General features: G+C 38.5%; 1 protein-coding gene across 2 annotated transcripts in view; it reads right to left on the bottom strand.

The window, feature by feature from the left end:
- IPO8 (importin 8) overlaps positions 1 to 16,570 on the bottom strand; it is a 70,307-nt gene that overhangs the window by 16,624 nt on the left and 37,113 nt on the right. For both annotated transcript variants that reach the window (XM_019489376.2, XM_019489377.2), the window contains exons 11-20: positions 16,428 to 16,504; positions 11,560 to 11,676; positions 8,547 to 8,636; positions 7,373 to 7,538; positions 6,739 to 6,899; positions 5,418 to 5,543; positions 3,498 to 3,564; positions 2,721 to 2,846; positions 2,141 to 2,238; positions 1,091 to 1,186 (exon numbers count right to left, since the gene is read on the bottom strand). In XM_019489376.2, coding sequence (XP_019344921.1) covers positions 1,091 to 1,186; positions 2,141 to 2,238; positions 2,721 to 2,846; positions 3,498 to 3,564; positions 5,418 to 5,543; positions 6,739 to 6,899; positions 7,373 to 7,538; positions 8,547 to 8,636; positions 11,560 to 11,676; positions 16,428 to 16,504 — 1,124 coding nt within the window. The remainder of the gene's footprint in view (positions 1 to 1,090; positions 1,187 to 2,140; positions 2,239 to 2,720; positions 2,847 to 3,497; positions 3,565 to 5,417; positions 5,544 to 6,738; positions 6,900 to 7,372; positions 7,539 to 8,546; positions 8,637 to 11,559; positions 11,677 to 16,427; positions 16,505 to 16,570) is intronic.

Here is a 16,570-nt window from a genome sequence, read left to right as displayed (position 1 = left end):
GTACTATACTGTGCACATACATAATCCTCAGTAAGAAATATTAACCTTATTCAAATAAATACAAGAGTGTGCGCGTTTGCATGTCTGAATAATGAAACAGGCAATATTTCAAAGTGTAAGCTTGTACTGCATCTTAAATTTGGAATAGAGATGAATAAGGTTTTTTTTTTTTTACAAGCATTTCAATTGACACAAACACGGAGGTCTTGCACATATAACTTTGCTGTCACACATTTAATATAATGCAAAGTCATATACCTGACTTCTAACCCTTTCAGACTTCTCTTTAAAAAAGTTCTCAAGGATGTATTTTCCCCTCAGCTTCTCCATATTTATACAATGCCACTCCATCACTTTCAATAAAAATAACTCCAGAATTATCCTTTGAAGTCAAGAGACCTTCACACAGGCACAAACAGGTAAATCTGTTAGTGCCTTGTAGGGCTCAAATTTTATATAGGAGTAGAGAATAGAATTTAGCCTTTATTGTGAAAAAACCCACTATTTCAAATAGCACCTAAAAAGTCCTTCACAAAGTTAGAAAATTTGTTGTGATGGTTCCCACAGCTTCCGTAATCCCATCATACTGCAAATATATGGGTATACATTTCACAATGTACACAGCTATCAAACATATACAACTAATATTAAAAAAAAATTGAGTTCATACTGCTGTGAGAAACAACTCCAATGATCAGATTTGTATGATTTAATTCTCAATTACATCAGAATATTGCCACCATCTGTTCAGCACTGAATGAGAAATTCTACCAGGAGAAAACAGAAAATGACAACTCTACCCAAGGCACTAGCCCTTCATTGTTTAACATTAATCCCGTTTTCTTGCTTTTTCACCATGCCTTTATCACCTACTCAAAAACTAATTCAAAAACTCTTCCAAACTGATTTACATTTTGCACTAGCCTTTGTGCAGGAGTACAATTCCATTTAGAAGATTTGCTTTCCTACATTTGTTCTTTATTCCTACATTTTATTTCCAGCAAGCTCTTTTGTTTCTGACTGCCTTTTACCAAAACATGTACACAATATCACAGATTTAAGAGAAGAGAAGCTGTTTGCAGTACTTTACCTGGTCAATACCCCTCCCTTTGCACTGAAGGACAATTACTTCTAAAAGTTTAGCTGCATGACATTCTGCATCTTCTCCTGCATCTCCAGTTAATACCTAACAAGAAGGATGACAATTCAGTCTACTAATAGCAAGTACAATCTGTCATGGAACTACAGATGCAGATATACATATATATCAACACACATACAATATTTTGAGGGGGGAAAGGTAACAAACCACGCTTAAGCAGCACAAATGGTGCTGGGTGACTGAAAATGTGACTTCAACTTTTTTTTTTTTTTTTTTTATGGAAAAACCTACATAATGGGCACATCTACGTGTGCATTAATGTGCCCTAGATACTGTACATTAAGTTTTGTACTTCCTGAATAAAGCACTAACTAAATGCACAGTACCTAAAGCTACTGTGCAGCAGCGCTGGCACATGGTTATTTAGTGAAGCTTACTGTGCATTACCCTAATAACACTGCTCAGTAGGCTATTGGCAGTTTTTACCATGACATGCTACTGTACCGTGTTATTAGGCCAATGTACAGTAAGCATATCATGTAGACGCACCCAAGTCTTATCAATTTTCCATTACAGTTGTCTTGGTGTTTTTCCCATTTTGAGATAAATGTTATTTTGGAAGCTAACATCTTTGAAATTCTTTGATATTTGATGTTTTCCACATTGCATTTTTTTGGCCATTTAATTCTGGTGACAGATTAACAGCCTTAAAATGTAAAATTCTATTTAAAAAAAACAAAAAACAAAACAGGTTCAATTTATGCAACAGAATGGCAAGTTTCTTCAACAATCATTAATCCATGTTTCAAGGCTGAAAGAGTAAATATAATTTTCTCAACAATTTAATCCTTAACCCACTCTGAGCGCCACTTATGATTGTGGAAGTGGTTTGCTGTGATCCTCCAACAGGAACTAAGATGAGACTAAATTTAATTTAGACAGAACAGGCACCAATTAACAAGCTTGTCACTGTTCTGTTTTGAACATCTGATTTTAAATATCAGTGATGAGCACCACAATAACAAATACAAGTCTTACCTTTTTACACATAGTGTAAATGATTTCTAAATGTTTTGGATTAGACAGTAAAGTATCAGTGTCAATGGTCACATAATTGTGTAAGAGAGGCATCATATCTAAAAAAAATAAATAAAAAATGATGTAAAATACCATCCCCAGAGCCCTAACCATTCAGATCCTAACCCTGCAATGGGATCTGTTCCTGCAGACTCTTGAGAAGAGCTGGAACCCCATCAACTCTGCATAAGTCTGTGTATACTGCCACAATGGCAGCCTTATAACATAGAGACAAAAAAAATTAAAATGGTCATAATTACATTTTAACTGATACACCGATAGTTTTGTGAGAAACTCTGGATGTTTATATTTCCTTTGAATTGTAGACACACTACAATAACATAGTAAAACTGGCATATTTGGCCATGTTTCCCCAAGCTAAGAATACTCGTGTTAGCTTACTGTTAAGGTTTATAGCATGGCACAAGCACATGTTCACTTTAGATTCATTCAGACTAAACAAAAATGATTCCAGAAGGCAGTGGTTGGGGCCTGCACTCCCAAATTGTTAAAATACATTATATTTCATAAACAGTCATACCTGCAAAGTACTCAAAACAATCCTGCTGGAAAACTTCATATAACACACCTAAAAGCTGCCACATCTGGAGGGAAATCATCTGGCATGTCAAGCTGTATGCCAGAGAGAGAATTTCTTCATAAAATTCTGAAGAGGAGAAACAATACCTTCTCAGACATATGAGTCATACAGCTTCAGAAAGGTAAGGTGATATGCAGAAAGAATGAACAAAGACATTCCAAAAGAGAGGCCTCATATTGCAAAGAACTGGTTTCTCACTACTTATATACACTGGGAGAAAAACTATATTGTCAGTTTACTAAAGAAATTGCTTCCAAACCATTATATTTCAAGTTAAAATGGAAGTTATGTTGCTTTCATTCTCTCAACTTTTGTTTCTTTTTAAAGGCTTTGTCATAAAACTTAGAAGTTTTTTAATATAAGGGGCTGGTAGGAAAGTAGTTATAATCATAGGTCATGGCCCTTTAAAATTTTCAATCAAGTTAAAATTATACACAGAAATAAATTCCATGTTCTTCCATTTGACCTCAACTGCTCAATAAACTAGCTAGCTAACAATTTACTGTAGTAATTCAGGAACATGAAAGAAGGAGAGGAAGAGAGATAAATCAGAACTGAAAATTCCCAAGAGAAGTAGCTCAATCAAAGTAGGGCTGAGAGCACTGGACAAGAAAACACTACACTTCTTGCTATATTAGATTTAAGAATATTTCATTGATAGTTTTCCTGTCAAATAAACAAACTGGATACATGTTCAAAGACAGTTTCTGAAGATACCTATTACGTGTTTCTGCAAAACGAGGCCAATGATCTGTAAGCATATGCTCTCCAGCTGTTGAGTTATCTGAAATAAAAATATAAGACAATTGTTTTAAAAATCCAGAATCAAAATAACCTGATCTATCCACTTGAATTACTCATGTTAAGTGAGAAGTTTCTTAAAGAAAATTTTCCATCTCACTTTGAATGCTGGTTTAAATATTATAAGAATGTTACAGAGACAACAACAGATTGTGATTAATTATCCAATTCTTTGAAAAATCAGATTGTCTCTAAATCGTCCTTACTTTTTTATTTTTAAGATTGTGTTATTATTTTAATATTTCCAAACAAGTGGTTGCTGCCAATATACCAGCTAAGACTCCAGCACATGGGAGAAGCATGCCTGCTCTCAGACACTGGGCTGTTGAGGAAGGATGATGTTTTTGCTGCACCATGTTCCTGCCTCTGGCCAACACCCTGTGCAACAGAGTATTTTCAGATATAAGAGAATACTATATAATGATGTTGCAAGTAGCAAAGATGTTGCTGTGAGGTTTGACTGCGAGTAGGTAATGTATTGGGCATTCCTTGTTACTGCACAGGAATATTGTATTTAGGGGTGGAAACTGAGTCACAAGAGACAAATGTATTTAAGTCTAAATAAAACCAGCAAACTTGAACATTTTACTTCATTAACAGTGTCATTCAATAAAGGATCAAATCCTTCATGGTGCTAAACTCCCAATCCCAAACAATTCTTACAAGCTAATATGTTCATGAGTAAAAGAGAATGTATATTTGGTGAGAAACAAATTTAGGCAAGTTTTGTAGAAAAGTACAATGAGAGCTAAGGTAGTAAGTGTGATATTTTTAGTTGTGCCTTACACAACAGAAAAACAAGTTGCTACATTTTCGCAAAATACATTTAAAACAAATGTCTACTAGAGTAAGTTCTGAAGCATAAAAATATAGTGTTTCAGGTTATCACAGTTCATGCTTACCTGTTTTAGTTATCAATTTCGGGGGGGGGGGGGGGTGTTCAAAAAATGAAAAGATCTTTTGTAAAATGTTAAACATAGTCTGGATTCTAGAGCAATTGTAGCATACAAGCAAGGCATTTTTAGATTTTTGTCAAGATATTTAAGTATTTGTATTTAACTGTTTAAAAAAGAATACCCCTTATAAAAAGATACGTACTTCACACTTGTGATGAAAACATCCTACTGTAACCAAGGAAGCAGAACAAATTAGGACAATGCACCTTTATCTATAGTGCTAGTTGAGCTAAGAATCACCTACTGGTCAATACCAGATAAGTTACTGACCTCTTTCTTACTTTGATCAACCTGTTATAAAATCAGAAACAAGCAGAGCCTTGCTAGCCTTGCTAAAAGCCAGATGGCAACACTCAGCTGTGCTGTACTGAGTAATGAAATTAGGGGGGAGAGTTCCTCCTGCAGATGGCTCATGAATATGCAAAGTTTAAACATGTCCTGTTTAATATAACAGAGCAATTGATTCCTATCAATTCCATCCAAAAAAACTGTTGCGTTAAGCAGGAAAGTCTGATTTATCATTGCCAACAATTAACCTTACTGCAGTTAATGTGAATTATGACTTATTAGCAGAGAAGAATTCAGCTTTATAAAAGATTTTATAGGAGTCTGCAACAATATTCTAGAATTATATTTGCTGTAATGAAGGCTAAAGTACTATTGCCTCAGAAATATCAATTTTCTCTTACAGATGAGCATGGCACAAATGAGAAATTATATTTTACACAGAGCTTTAAATTCAAGTTTATTAAGAACGGATCACTTGATTGTAATTAATACATGCTTATTTCAGGTGTAACAATTTCATATATAAAAAAGCATGCTGTGATGATTCAAAGGTGGGGAAAAAAGATTTCATACGTAACTGGGAAAGTCTCACCTCTTTGTGATCTTCCACAACTGTTAGGATAGTGTCAATTGTGTGTAAAATTCCCATGGCCATAACTGTTTTGTCCTCCACCTCCTCATATTCTTCACTTTGAAGAACTTTACCAAATATCTCAGCCTAAAAAAAATGAGTAGAAAAATATAAGCATACTGCCAGATCTTCTAGAGGCAACTAATATTTCCAACTTTCCATATAAAAACAAGCCGCAGTACCCTTTGACAACTTATGAAAAGGCTGCACTGCTTTCAGGTTATTAAAGTATCTGTTGTAAAGCTATCATCTCCATCAATATTAAAAAGTATGCTAGATAGTTTAGCAAGGGAAGTTTAGAAAACTGAAATACTTTCCACTATGTTATTGCTAACTGTGGTAAGCAGTAGGAAACGTTAAATAATCAGAGCTATTACCCTGGATTATTAAAAATAGCAGTGATCAAAACTGCCAGACTCCTGTTATACTATGTACTGAAGTGCTTTAAGTTTATAATGTTTTAAAAAGAAATAATGTAGTTTAACCCTCCCCCACCAATTTATGTTTTGTTACAGTTTATAAAATAGATTATTGGCTGATATTTTTTAGGAAAGTGTTTGTTTTTTTAAATAGATTTAAATTAGATTTTTTTAAACTATCTTTGAAACGAGTGTGTATTTGGAGCTAAGCATTTACTTGCCCTATATTCAGCCCATGTGCATGAACAGACAGCAAGCAAATCAAACTAGAACAAAACTAAGGGCACCTATATACATGCTCTGGAGTAGAGGGGGAGAGGTGGCATTTTAACTCTTGGGAGCTGCTCTAATTAAAACGCCCATAACATCTCATGTATTCAAAATGGCGGGACACTGAATACACAGGGTCATTTTAACTAAAGCTCACTTGACAAGCTTTAGTTAAAGCACCCCCACTGCCATTATGAAACACAGGGATGCTGAATACTTGAGACGCTGCAGCACACTGGAGTGTTCTCATTAGAATGCCCCAACAGAATCGATTAATGTCCGAGTCTTCTGATCAGAACTCAGTGGAGCATGTGTAGAAGTGCCCTAAAAGACCAGCTAGATGACAAGCCTATTATTAAGCATCTGAGTTGAAATACAAAGTAGACAGAAAAAACTGTGATAATTAAATTAGATTTTAAAGAATCTTCACTAGTCTACGGCATTACACATGACAGAGGTTGGATCTTTCCATTATTTTAAATCTGACAGCATCCCCTTAAACAAATTTAATTTCAGAAAAAAAATGCAGATCTCTTTAATACAGTAGGCCTATGCAGCTTTGATTGCAATATTGTTTTATATTTGTCTCTTACCAGGTGTTGTGTCATGTCAACAGCGATGGTAGCAACCTCCTGACTGTACTCACAGATCATCTTCTGGATAACGTTAGTAAGGTCATCATTTTCTGTCTCTCTAACTATGTGCAACAGCTCCTGCATAACAGGTCTGACATATGGCTTTACATACTCCTTGGCTAAAACGATAAGCAAAATTAGGAAAAAACAACAATCCATTGAAACAAATACACAGTCTATCCCAAAATCATCTAGAATCCTACTGATCTATTAAGCAGAAACATTTAAAATAATTTCTTTCAAGTAAAAGACTACTTGACAAAGCTGAACTAATGGAAATTATTAGATTCAAAGTAATTAAATAATTTGTCTGCTTTTATAGCTCACATTTATAATTCTGTTCACAAAAATTCTCTACTTCCATGGGAGAAACATACCCCTACACCAAATGAAGGATTCTTTCCCAAACATACCTGATGTTTCAATTTAAACTTAAAAAAATAAATATCACTTAGTTTGATAAATGAAATGTGTCGAATTCAATTTTCTTGACGCAAAAAGTATTTAGAAATACCTAAAGCAAACTGTAGCAACATATTGTCTATGCAGGAAAAATAATCAGTGTATACATGAATGAACAATTGTAACATACCTTGCTCCTGGTTACTTATTAAAGTCTGAAGAGCTATGGCTGCTTCTACTTTGACTGGCATTTCCTTATCATCAATTAGGCTCTTTTTTGCCAGCTCTACTGCATTTCTCAGGTTTAGTTCATTGTGGAATTTCAAAGTACTGAATGATCGAAGAACCCAACAGGACTATAGGTAAAAAAAAAAAAAAAAAAAAATGAGTCAGAGCTATTGCAGTTCTGGCAACTGAAACATCACAGACAGAGCTCTTAATTGGTTTGCTCTTGTCGCTCAATCATTTTTATGTTTGCAGAGTATACATATAACAACATAACTGGTAGGTTTCACACTAAAGTGTTCCTTCTCCTCCCCCGCCCCCCTGTTCATATAAAAAAAAATAACTAAACTTTTATCAGTTTGGAGAAAACTTTCAGTTCCTTTTTTAGGTGATGGAATGTACACTTAAAAAGAAAATTAATAAAAATTATAGATTAATACAGATACTAAAAGGATCAGTTTAGAGTGATTCTCAACCAGGGAGCTAGGACACCTGGGTTCGACAGCAGATCCTCTGAAGGGTGCAACAAGATGTGGAGAAATATACCAGGCGGCATGAGGAAATATGCAAATAAGTGCAGGCATGGGCTTGTTCCTGCCTGGAGGATCTCCTTTCCCCACTGTCTGGTCCCTCTGCAAGAAGGTAAGCACTGTAAAATATTTTTGAAATTAGGTGCCACAATTCAAGTCTAGTAAAAAGTGCCTGGAGTCCAAAAGGTTTGAGAACCACTGGTTTAGCAATTAAATCAAGTCTGTTCTTAAAGTGGAATTAACTGCTTCTGAAACTTGTTTGTTTTTTTTAATTCTGTCCAGTAGCTCAGACTAGAGATCTGCTGCTGAATAATAGTCACAGAATGAACTAACTCTACAGTTTACCATGTAACTATGTTCAAGTTTTCTAGTTTGAGCTAAATGGTCAACGAAAATAGGATACTATGGAATTACAAGTAGTAATTTCTACCTGCAAATCATTTTAAATCAAAATGGTAAAAAGCTAGTGCTGCTAGTGCTTAGAAGTAAATTTTTGCGAAGGGGGCAATAACAATGACTACATTTCAATCTTAATTACTCAGAGCGAAATGAACCTGTAAAGGAAAGAATCAAGACAAATACTGTCATCTATAAAAGCAGTGAACTTACTCTAGCTCTGAGGTACCCCAGGTTAGACATGAACAGTGGAAATACATGGTTCTGTAGCATCAGTTCCATTTGATCCTTGAACACACTCTTCTGTTGGAGTAAACAAAAAAATTAAGTTCCAATAGTCTTAAATTTTGATATATTTATTACTCAGCAATTCATTTAGTCATCTTAAGAACTATAATACAAATTAATACCATAAATTTGAAACAGAATAACAATTTCCCTGCCTTCATATCAACTAGTTTATCCCATTAATACATGTAGGATAATTTCTAGAAGACAAATGATCTCACACATTGAGTTCATAGCATCTGATGAAGTAAATTGTCACCAATGAAAGCTTGTGCCTCTTTCAGCAAGTCAGTCTCTAAGATGCCTTTGTTCCCTGCCTTCTGCCTGACGTCAGAATAACAAGGCTGACTACTTCTCTCTCTACATTTGAATTCTAAAAGCACTATCACGAGCAACAGGCCCACCCTGGTAAGGAAAATAGCTCATACCACTAGTTGTTAAATCCATGTTATTCCCTCTCGTAAAAGAACCAAATTCAAGTTGATCTTTATTTCACTTAAAACAAAAAGAACAGTGTCAACAATGCAGCACGCCTGAAACACCTTACAAGCTACTACATGCATGAATAAAGGAGAATTTACACTTGGTAAGAAGCAAATTTGAGTTTCAAACTTCCTGCTGCTGTTATGAACCTTAAAACCAAATGATTTTCCCAGCTACAAAATAACTTGTGCCTGTATACATTTTCATTACTAAGCCCAGAACCCCCTCTCCCTCCAACAATCTCTCCAGTGTGGGGGAAGGAAAACCTACTAGAAGTTTCCTCCACATCATTCAGTCAAACCTGGCAGTTCCCAAGGTATTTAGTTGCTTTAGCAACTACTAAATGACTGCGCAGTACCAAATGCACAGTCAGAAGCATGTGTAGACACAGCCAGCATGTATTCATTCAGCATTTCCCAACCAGTGTGCCATCAGGCACGTCCAGGTGTGCCATGGCATTTTGGGCTGGAGCCATGCCCCCCCACCTGCTGCTGCAGACACAGACAGACAGCGGGCATGGCTCCAGCCCAAAATGCTGTCCAGCTGGACATGCACCACCTCTCCCTGTCAGTGTCCAGCTGGCTGTGCGCCATGCCCCCCCATTGGTGTCCAGATGGCCACACACTACCGTCCGTCCGTGTCGTCCCCGCCATGTCTGGTGTGCTACGGTGCTTTTTTATTTAGGTAAGTGTGCCATGGCAAAAAAGGTTTGGAAATGCTGTATTAATTTATGTGCAAACTCTCATGTTTGCCAACATACAAGTGAGGAGCTCTCAGCTTGGTTAAGAAATTACCTTTACACGTCACAGGAAATACCTAACCTGCCAAAGCCCCCAACTAAGACAATTTAGGGTAGGCAGAAAAAGTTTGCTCTGTTGGGAGAGTAAGTTCCCCTTTGTAAAGTATCTTATAATCTCAGTGTCATGATTCAGTATTTCACATATCAGCAGTACAGTAAGATAAAAAACATTTTTTTCAGGACAGACACACATGGGTCTATATAAAAAGGTTTGAGATGAAAAGCTGCTTAAATCAGGGATGATGTCACTAGAAATCTCTGCTTCTAGTTCCTTTTTTGTTGGTAAGCAACAATACTGTAGATCAGGGGTAGGCAAAATGCAGCCCACGGGCTGGATGCGGTCCACCAGGCCATTGTATCTGGCCCGCGGGGCCCCTAAAAAAGTTAGAAAATTAATATTTATCTGCCCTGGGCTGCCTGTTATGCAGCCCTTGATGGCTTGTCAAAACTCAGTAAGGGACCCTCTGCCCAAAATAACTGCTCACCCTTGCTGTAGATGTAATCCTGGCTCCAGCAAAGTTGATGGAAATTTTGTTGCTACAGAGCCTGAATTTCACACTACACTTCTAGAGTGGGACTTCAAGGACGTTGTTAAATTAGTAATGTCCCTTATACACAAAGTACAGTTTAAACATCCTACAGAGTCAGGTTACATAATTCATACTGAGCAAATAACAGACATTTTTAAACAAGGAATTTCCAGCACAGAATGATTAAAAAACCCAAGATTCCAGTCTCTTATCTCATCCTAAAATAATTACCCTTTAGTGATATTACTTTTAAGATAAAGACAACATGCTCTGGATTTCAAATACAACAAAAAATCCTGAAGAAATACTCTTAAAATTTGTGAGGATCTTGTGATAGGAGAAAGGATAGGAAAAGCATGAATTATTCCTTTATGCCCATTTTTTGATTGCAGAGTGAACAATATCTAATCCCTGTTGGTGACACTGAAGTTAGAATCACATGTTGTATGATAGAGGGTGGGCAGACTAGGCAACCTATTCCTGCAGTAGCTGGAAAATATTAATCATTGATTCCAGAACCCTACAAGATGACTGCTTTTTACTGTGAGAAGGCATCATACTATTAATCTGCCAAAGATTTCATTACTGCTGGAGTGCATTTCCTAAGATGGCCCCATTTCAGCAATGCATCAGAAAATAATTAAGAAACTATTCTGCAACAAAGATGGTGGTATTCTGGGGGCTAGTAGAGAAGAAAGAATGAATGTAAATAAAAAAAGAGAAAACAAATGGTAGACCAAAAATTTTAATTTATATAAAACAACTTGTGATTGTTATTTTATAGTACAATTGTTTAGAGACGTTATTAATGTGATTAAGGATTAGCAAGAATTGTGAGGTAAAGTAGTATCTTTTATGACTAACTTGTACTGTTGGGAGAAAGAACCTGTTGGGCATCAAACACCCTTCATCAGGCCTGGCAAAGCAGAAGTTATGGTTCACATTAGAACAACTGCTTTAATTTGATCTAATTTTGCCAATCAATTCTGTCCCTGAACCATTGCATTTACAACAACACTGCTACTAAGAAGCAGCCATACTTTTAAAATGTGCATTTTAAAACAGAGAAGACAGCGGATAAATAGGATTACAATTGTATGCTTTTTACATAACCCCATCCATTTACCTTCAGTAAAATATCTGCTAGAGAACCTATCACATGCAAAGCTCCGTCTTTCTTCCTTGGGTCAATGTTTGGCTCCGTTAAGATCTGATAACAAAATGCCATCATCTTTGGTAGTACCTACACACAATAACAGAGAAAACATATTATCTTCCTTTCCTTCCAGGTGCCAGGCATCAATGAGCTATTCACATCAAACACATTTAATAATGTATTTCTTTTTGGTCAAGAAGTGCAATAGCTTTAAGGTTTTGTACAGTAACAAAATTAGCTGGCCTATAACATATTATGGAAACATAAGTCTAGTCTCTCCCCAGTTAAAGTGGACAGGTCCGTTATAACCGGGGGGGGGGTGTTTCAGCACTGTCCTCCAAACTCAGCAAAATATAATGCAATTTCTTGAATATAAGAGTATTTTTTTAAACTTCTGAGGCAAATCAGACAAGAGATCAGAAACAAGCATGTTCAACCTATGCAACAGTTTTACTTAATGAATCTTTCTTAACTTCTTTTCTGACTTGTCTTATATAAATTGCAAAATAGTTTGGACTAGAAATACCAATCAATTTGTTGGTTCTGGAAAGGACTTGTGTCTTTGAGGAGATTTGAAAAAGTCTCTTGGCAGAACCATTTATTAAATGTAGTTTGTCATAAATGTTATGCACTTTGCAATCTTTATGCCATTCTGGAGGCTCTAATGCAAATTTGTCACAATGGGTGCACCTACACATGCACGTTACTGTGGAGTTGACTAATTAGCTCTGCAATACGGTGTCACTGTATACACATGTGCCAGTACTAGGGCTCAGTAAATTAACTCCACCACAAAATAGTACTGTCTGGGGCAGTACTATCTTATGGCGGAGTAATTAAGTGTGAGGAAATGCAAACGTAGATGGTGACAGGTTGGCTGGGGCATGAGGGTGTAACGTGCAGGCTGCCTGCTGCATGGCTCCATGCTTTGGCACTCTCATGCCCCAGCCAGCCCCTCTGATGCTACCACCCAGAGCCTGGGGCTGGCCCCCCTAAGTCTGCCACCAGCCCAGGGCTGCTCCACAACTTGCATATCAAATGGGCTTAATTTTTTCCAACTACAAGCCAAGCAAAATTAAGTGTCAGGGCCAGACTAGCTTCTTTCCTTCTCATGTATCAGTACAAATAACAAAAGCTCTGCAGGAAAGCTAGGTCCTCATTTATACCTATACAGCCCCTTTGCTTTTAACAGTTTAGAACTTAGTAAATATTTCTGTAGCTGATGCAAGAGAAGAAATCCAATCTGGCTCACTCTGTTTTCACTGATCATGTTAATCATTGACATCAGAAGAGATTATTCTGAATACACAAACGGAGCATATCCAGATGATGCCATATTTATAGCCACTGTTTAAAACAAAATTGAACATCAAAGTTTTATGAAAAACTCAGATGAACTGTTCCACTTTACATACAAGGGTCAATCAACAGACAAATCACAAAGTTGCTTGCCTATTTTTAACTTTCACAATTTCTAATATTTAATTTTTTTGGAGTTTCACCAAAACTGGCTTTTCAAGATAATGCCTATATTCTTTAAGAAAACCACATTATTGCCTTTAAGGCTTTTTTCCTATCTATTTGGCAGATATTTTATATTTGACTTAAGCCAGAAGACACTAACAGGTGAATGAGAAATGAAAAAATGCATCAGGGTAAAAGATACCCAGGTCTGAGATAATTAATTTCAATCTTTTTTACTTTTGTTTAGTTCTAAGCCTTAGTTATTCAAAGTTACCTTTTTTAAAATATAGAGCTTTAAGCAAAGAAAATTTCAAGTTTATTTTCAGTCAATTGCTTCAGAAAAATAATGAAGGCCATGATTTGCTCCAAACATAAATCAGCTGGAAGACTAGGGATTACTAGCCAAGATGAACAATACTTGTCTTAGCTAGTGCATCCAAAAATACTAGAGATGCACTGATACATCAGTCTGATACTGGATCAGCACCAATATAAAGAAAATTATCTATATAGGTAATTGGCCTGATATATGGCCCGTACATGTGCACAGCTGCAGCACAGCATGTAGGCAGTAAGGAGCACAGCTGGCAGTGTGGAGAGCTGCATGCAGCTGGTAAGACTGGTGTGGTGGAAGGGAAGGGGCGCAGAGGGAGCAGATCAAGGCCCCCATGGTGATGAGGAAGTGGGGAAGGGGCTGGGGGGGGAAGGGGGCACAGCACGGCGCCATGGGTCATCTGGGGGATGTGGGGAGAGGGGAGGGTGGGCTGCCGCCGCTGCGTAGCACCGCTCATCCAGTGGCTCCCACCGCTGCTCCTGCCACTTGTCTGGGAGGACATGGGGTGGGGGGTGACCCCACATCTGTGCAGGGCAGATGGCAGCACTGGGAGTGGGGGCTACGACTATTTTTGGGGTGGCTGTAGTCCCCTCCCCCCCACAGCCCTCACTGCCACCTGCCTGGCACTGCCCTGGCTGCAGCTCACCTCACCTGTGCCCCACACTGATCTGGGGGGCACATGCCCCCCCCCACGTGCCCTTCTGGGGTACACGCAGCATCATGAGCCACACCCCCTCCCCCCCCCCCCCGGACGAGCCATGGCTCCATCCCATGCCCTGGCCCATCCCAGCTGGGCAGCACCTGTCCCAGACCCAGCCCCACTCTCTCCCTCACCACAGGGGCCTTGCTCTACACCCCTGCACACCCCTTCCCTCCCTCCTCCCCTTCTACCACAACAGATTTACCAGCTGCATGCAGCTGTATCAGAAATGAGATCAGTATTGGCCGATATGCCTCCTTAAAATCAACTACTGGTATCAGCCCCAAAAATCTCTCAGTGCTTCCCTAAACAATACCATGCCCTTTCCAATTTAAAAAAATTAGCCCTTACAGTAATTAATACCAGTCATTTTCCACCTCCAATTCATATGCCAAATCTGGACCCCTGAGCCATCACTTGGATTATCTGGCCCATGGGTCACCCACTGTCATGCAGAGTTGCTCTGCAGCTGGATCCAGGAGAGCAGGGTTGGGCAACTCATGGGACTAGGTCAGTGCACCAGATCATGCCTGTGAACCAAACCTGCACTCTGACTTCATGCTGGATCCAGTCTGTGGACCAGCCTTGTGCCACTCACCCAGGCTGCAGGGCCAGATGAGTTGAACACCACTGGTTAAAACCAGTGCCAATCAACATGCTACACTTTTTTACATGCAAGTTATTATTGCTCTCTTGTTTTCTTTGTGCCTACTTGCCCTTCTAGGTTTCATTCTATTTCTCATCTTTTTTTCCCTCTCCGATAAAAATTCCTGGTCTATCTTTTCCTGTTCTGTCTTCAGCATGCTTCCTTTTTCCTTTTTCCATACTTTGTACCTTGTACTTTACTAGCTTCTCCTCAAATGGTTGTAAAAGTTCTAAATTCATTTTGCTACTGTACCCAAACAATCTCTCTTCCACCTAGTCCCTTTACATTCCCATATATCTTTACCCATTCACACAAAATTGTCATACACTTCACATTCAGAAAACCACACCTATTAGCCAAATACTAATATAAAAATAAAGGAGGATCATCCCTGTCCCAGCGAAACATTCAAGTCAGAAATAGAACCTCCATCTTACTAATGGAAGACAGGGAAACGTTAGAATTTCTATCATGGTGCTTTCCTTGGAACCAGCTCATTACCCTCTAATGTAAACAATAAAAACAAAACCCTCAATTTCCTCTACCTGCTAGAAGAGAGAAGTATTCTTTTGCCTGGCTCTCTTCCTACTCGAGAGCTGGGAACTGGTGCTGCAAACTGGTAGTGTGTGGTGGCAAGGGATTTCTTCCTCTTCATCCCACCAACTTTTTTGGGTCTCCTTCCCCTTTAAGGAATTCCAATGCCTGCCTCTTATGGTGCTACTTTGAAGCTTTCCCTAGAACAGAGCTTCTCAACCTTTTCAGGGTCTGGGCACCCATTCACAGCTTTTTGCAATGCGGTGGCACCCCAGTTGAGAACCACTGTTGTTGTGCTCAATTGACCTCAGTGGTTCTCAGCTGGGTAACACTACCTCCAGGTAAAACTGCCTTGCATGTCTTCTCCACAGCCAGACTGGAAAGGACTGTGGCATGTGTGCATGCTTCTCCTGCATTAGGGTCCTCTGATAACCCTGAAGCAGGGAGAAGAACTGCCTCATGCTGCAGCCTTTCCCTATCTAACCCTGCAGGCCTCTCCCCAAAGCAGAGGCACATGGGACAAGTAGACCAGTCTCATGAGCCTGTGTTTCTAGGAGGAGCATGGGGAGGGTGTGTGAACTGGGAACAACTTCAGCAAAAGCCAGATCTCCTGTCTGCTCTAGGGCTATTAGAGCACCCTAATGCAGAAGGAAGGCACGCATGTGACAGCCCTGTGTAAAGGGCAGTTTTACCTGGCTGATGCAGCAACTGTAATTCAGCACCCCAATTGGTTCCCCAGTTGAGAACCAATGTCCTAGAAGCAGCTGAGTGAAATTAACTTTCTTCTTCTTGTCAATATTGCAGTCAATAGCAGTAAAAATTAACACGAATAGGGTCAGATTTCCTTCTGCCACAAGCTTAGGAAACTCTGAGCAGCAATGGCAATAAAATTGTTTAAACTCGAGAAGATATCACTTCATCTGCCTGAAGTCAGTTTTATTTTGCAATTTCATTTGGCAATTGCAAGGGCTGAGAATGTGTTTTTAAAGAAATGGATGTTTTGATTCTGCTAAAGTTGATAGCACTTGCCCAGGAAAAAGTCTGACTGTTCATTAGCATGTGGATTTTCCAAATCCCTGGGATGATGCAGAACCATTTGAGTAGAAAGGAAACCATTTTAAGAAATAATAAAATCTCTTGAAAAAAGAATGCCTTGGTACCTCTTTTCTCTTCTTAGCTGCAGTATAGAGGAGATTCTGTGCTGCTGTTGTAGGGGATGCATAATCCTCAAACACATCTAACAACATTTAAGAAAATGGTTTCAGTCACTGTAATAGGGAAATGATGATAGATTTTCTGGAAA

The sequence above is a fragment of the Alligator mississippiensis genome, chromosome 4, assembly GCF_030867095.1.
Source record: "Alligator mississippiensis isolate rAllMis1 chromosome 4, rAllMis1, whole genome shotgun sequence".
Classification (NCBI taxonomy): Eukaryota; Metazoa; Chordata; order Crocodylia; family Alligatoridae; genus Alligator; species Alligator mississippiensis.
Note: the sequence above shows the minus strand (reverse complement) of the source record. Positions and strands in the feature narration are given on the sequence as shown.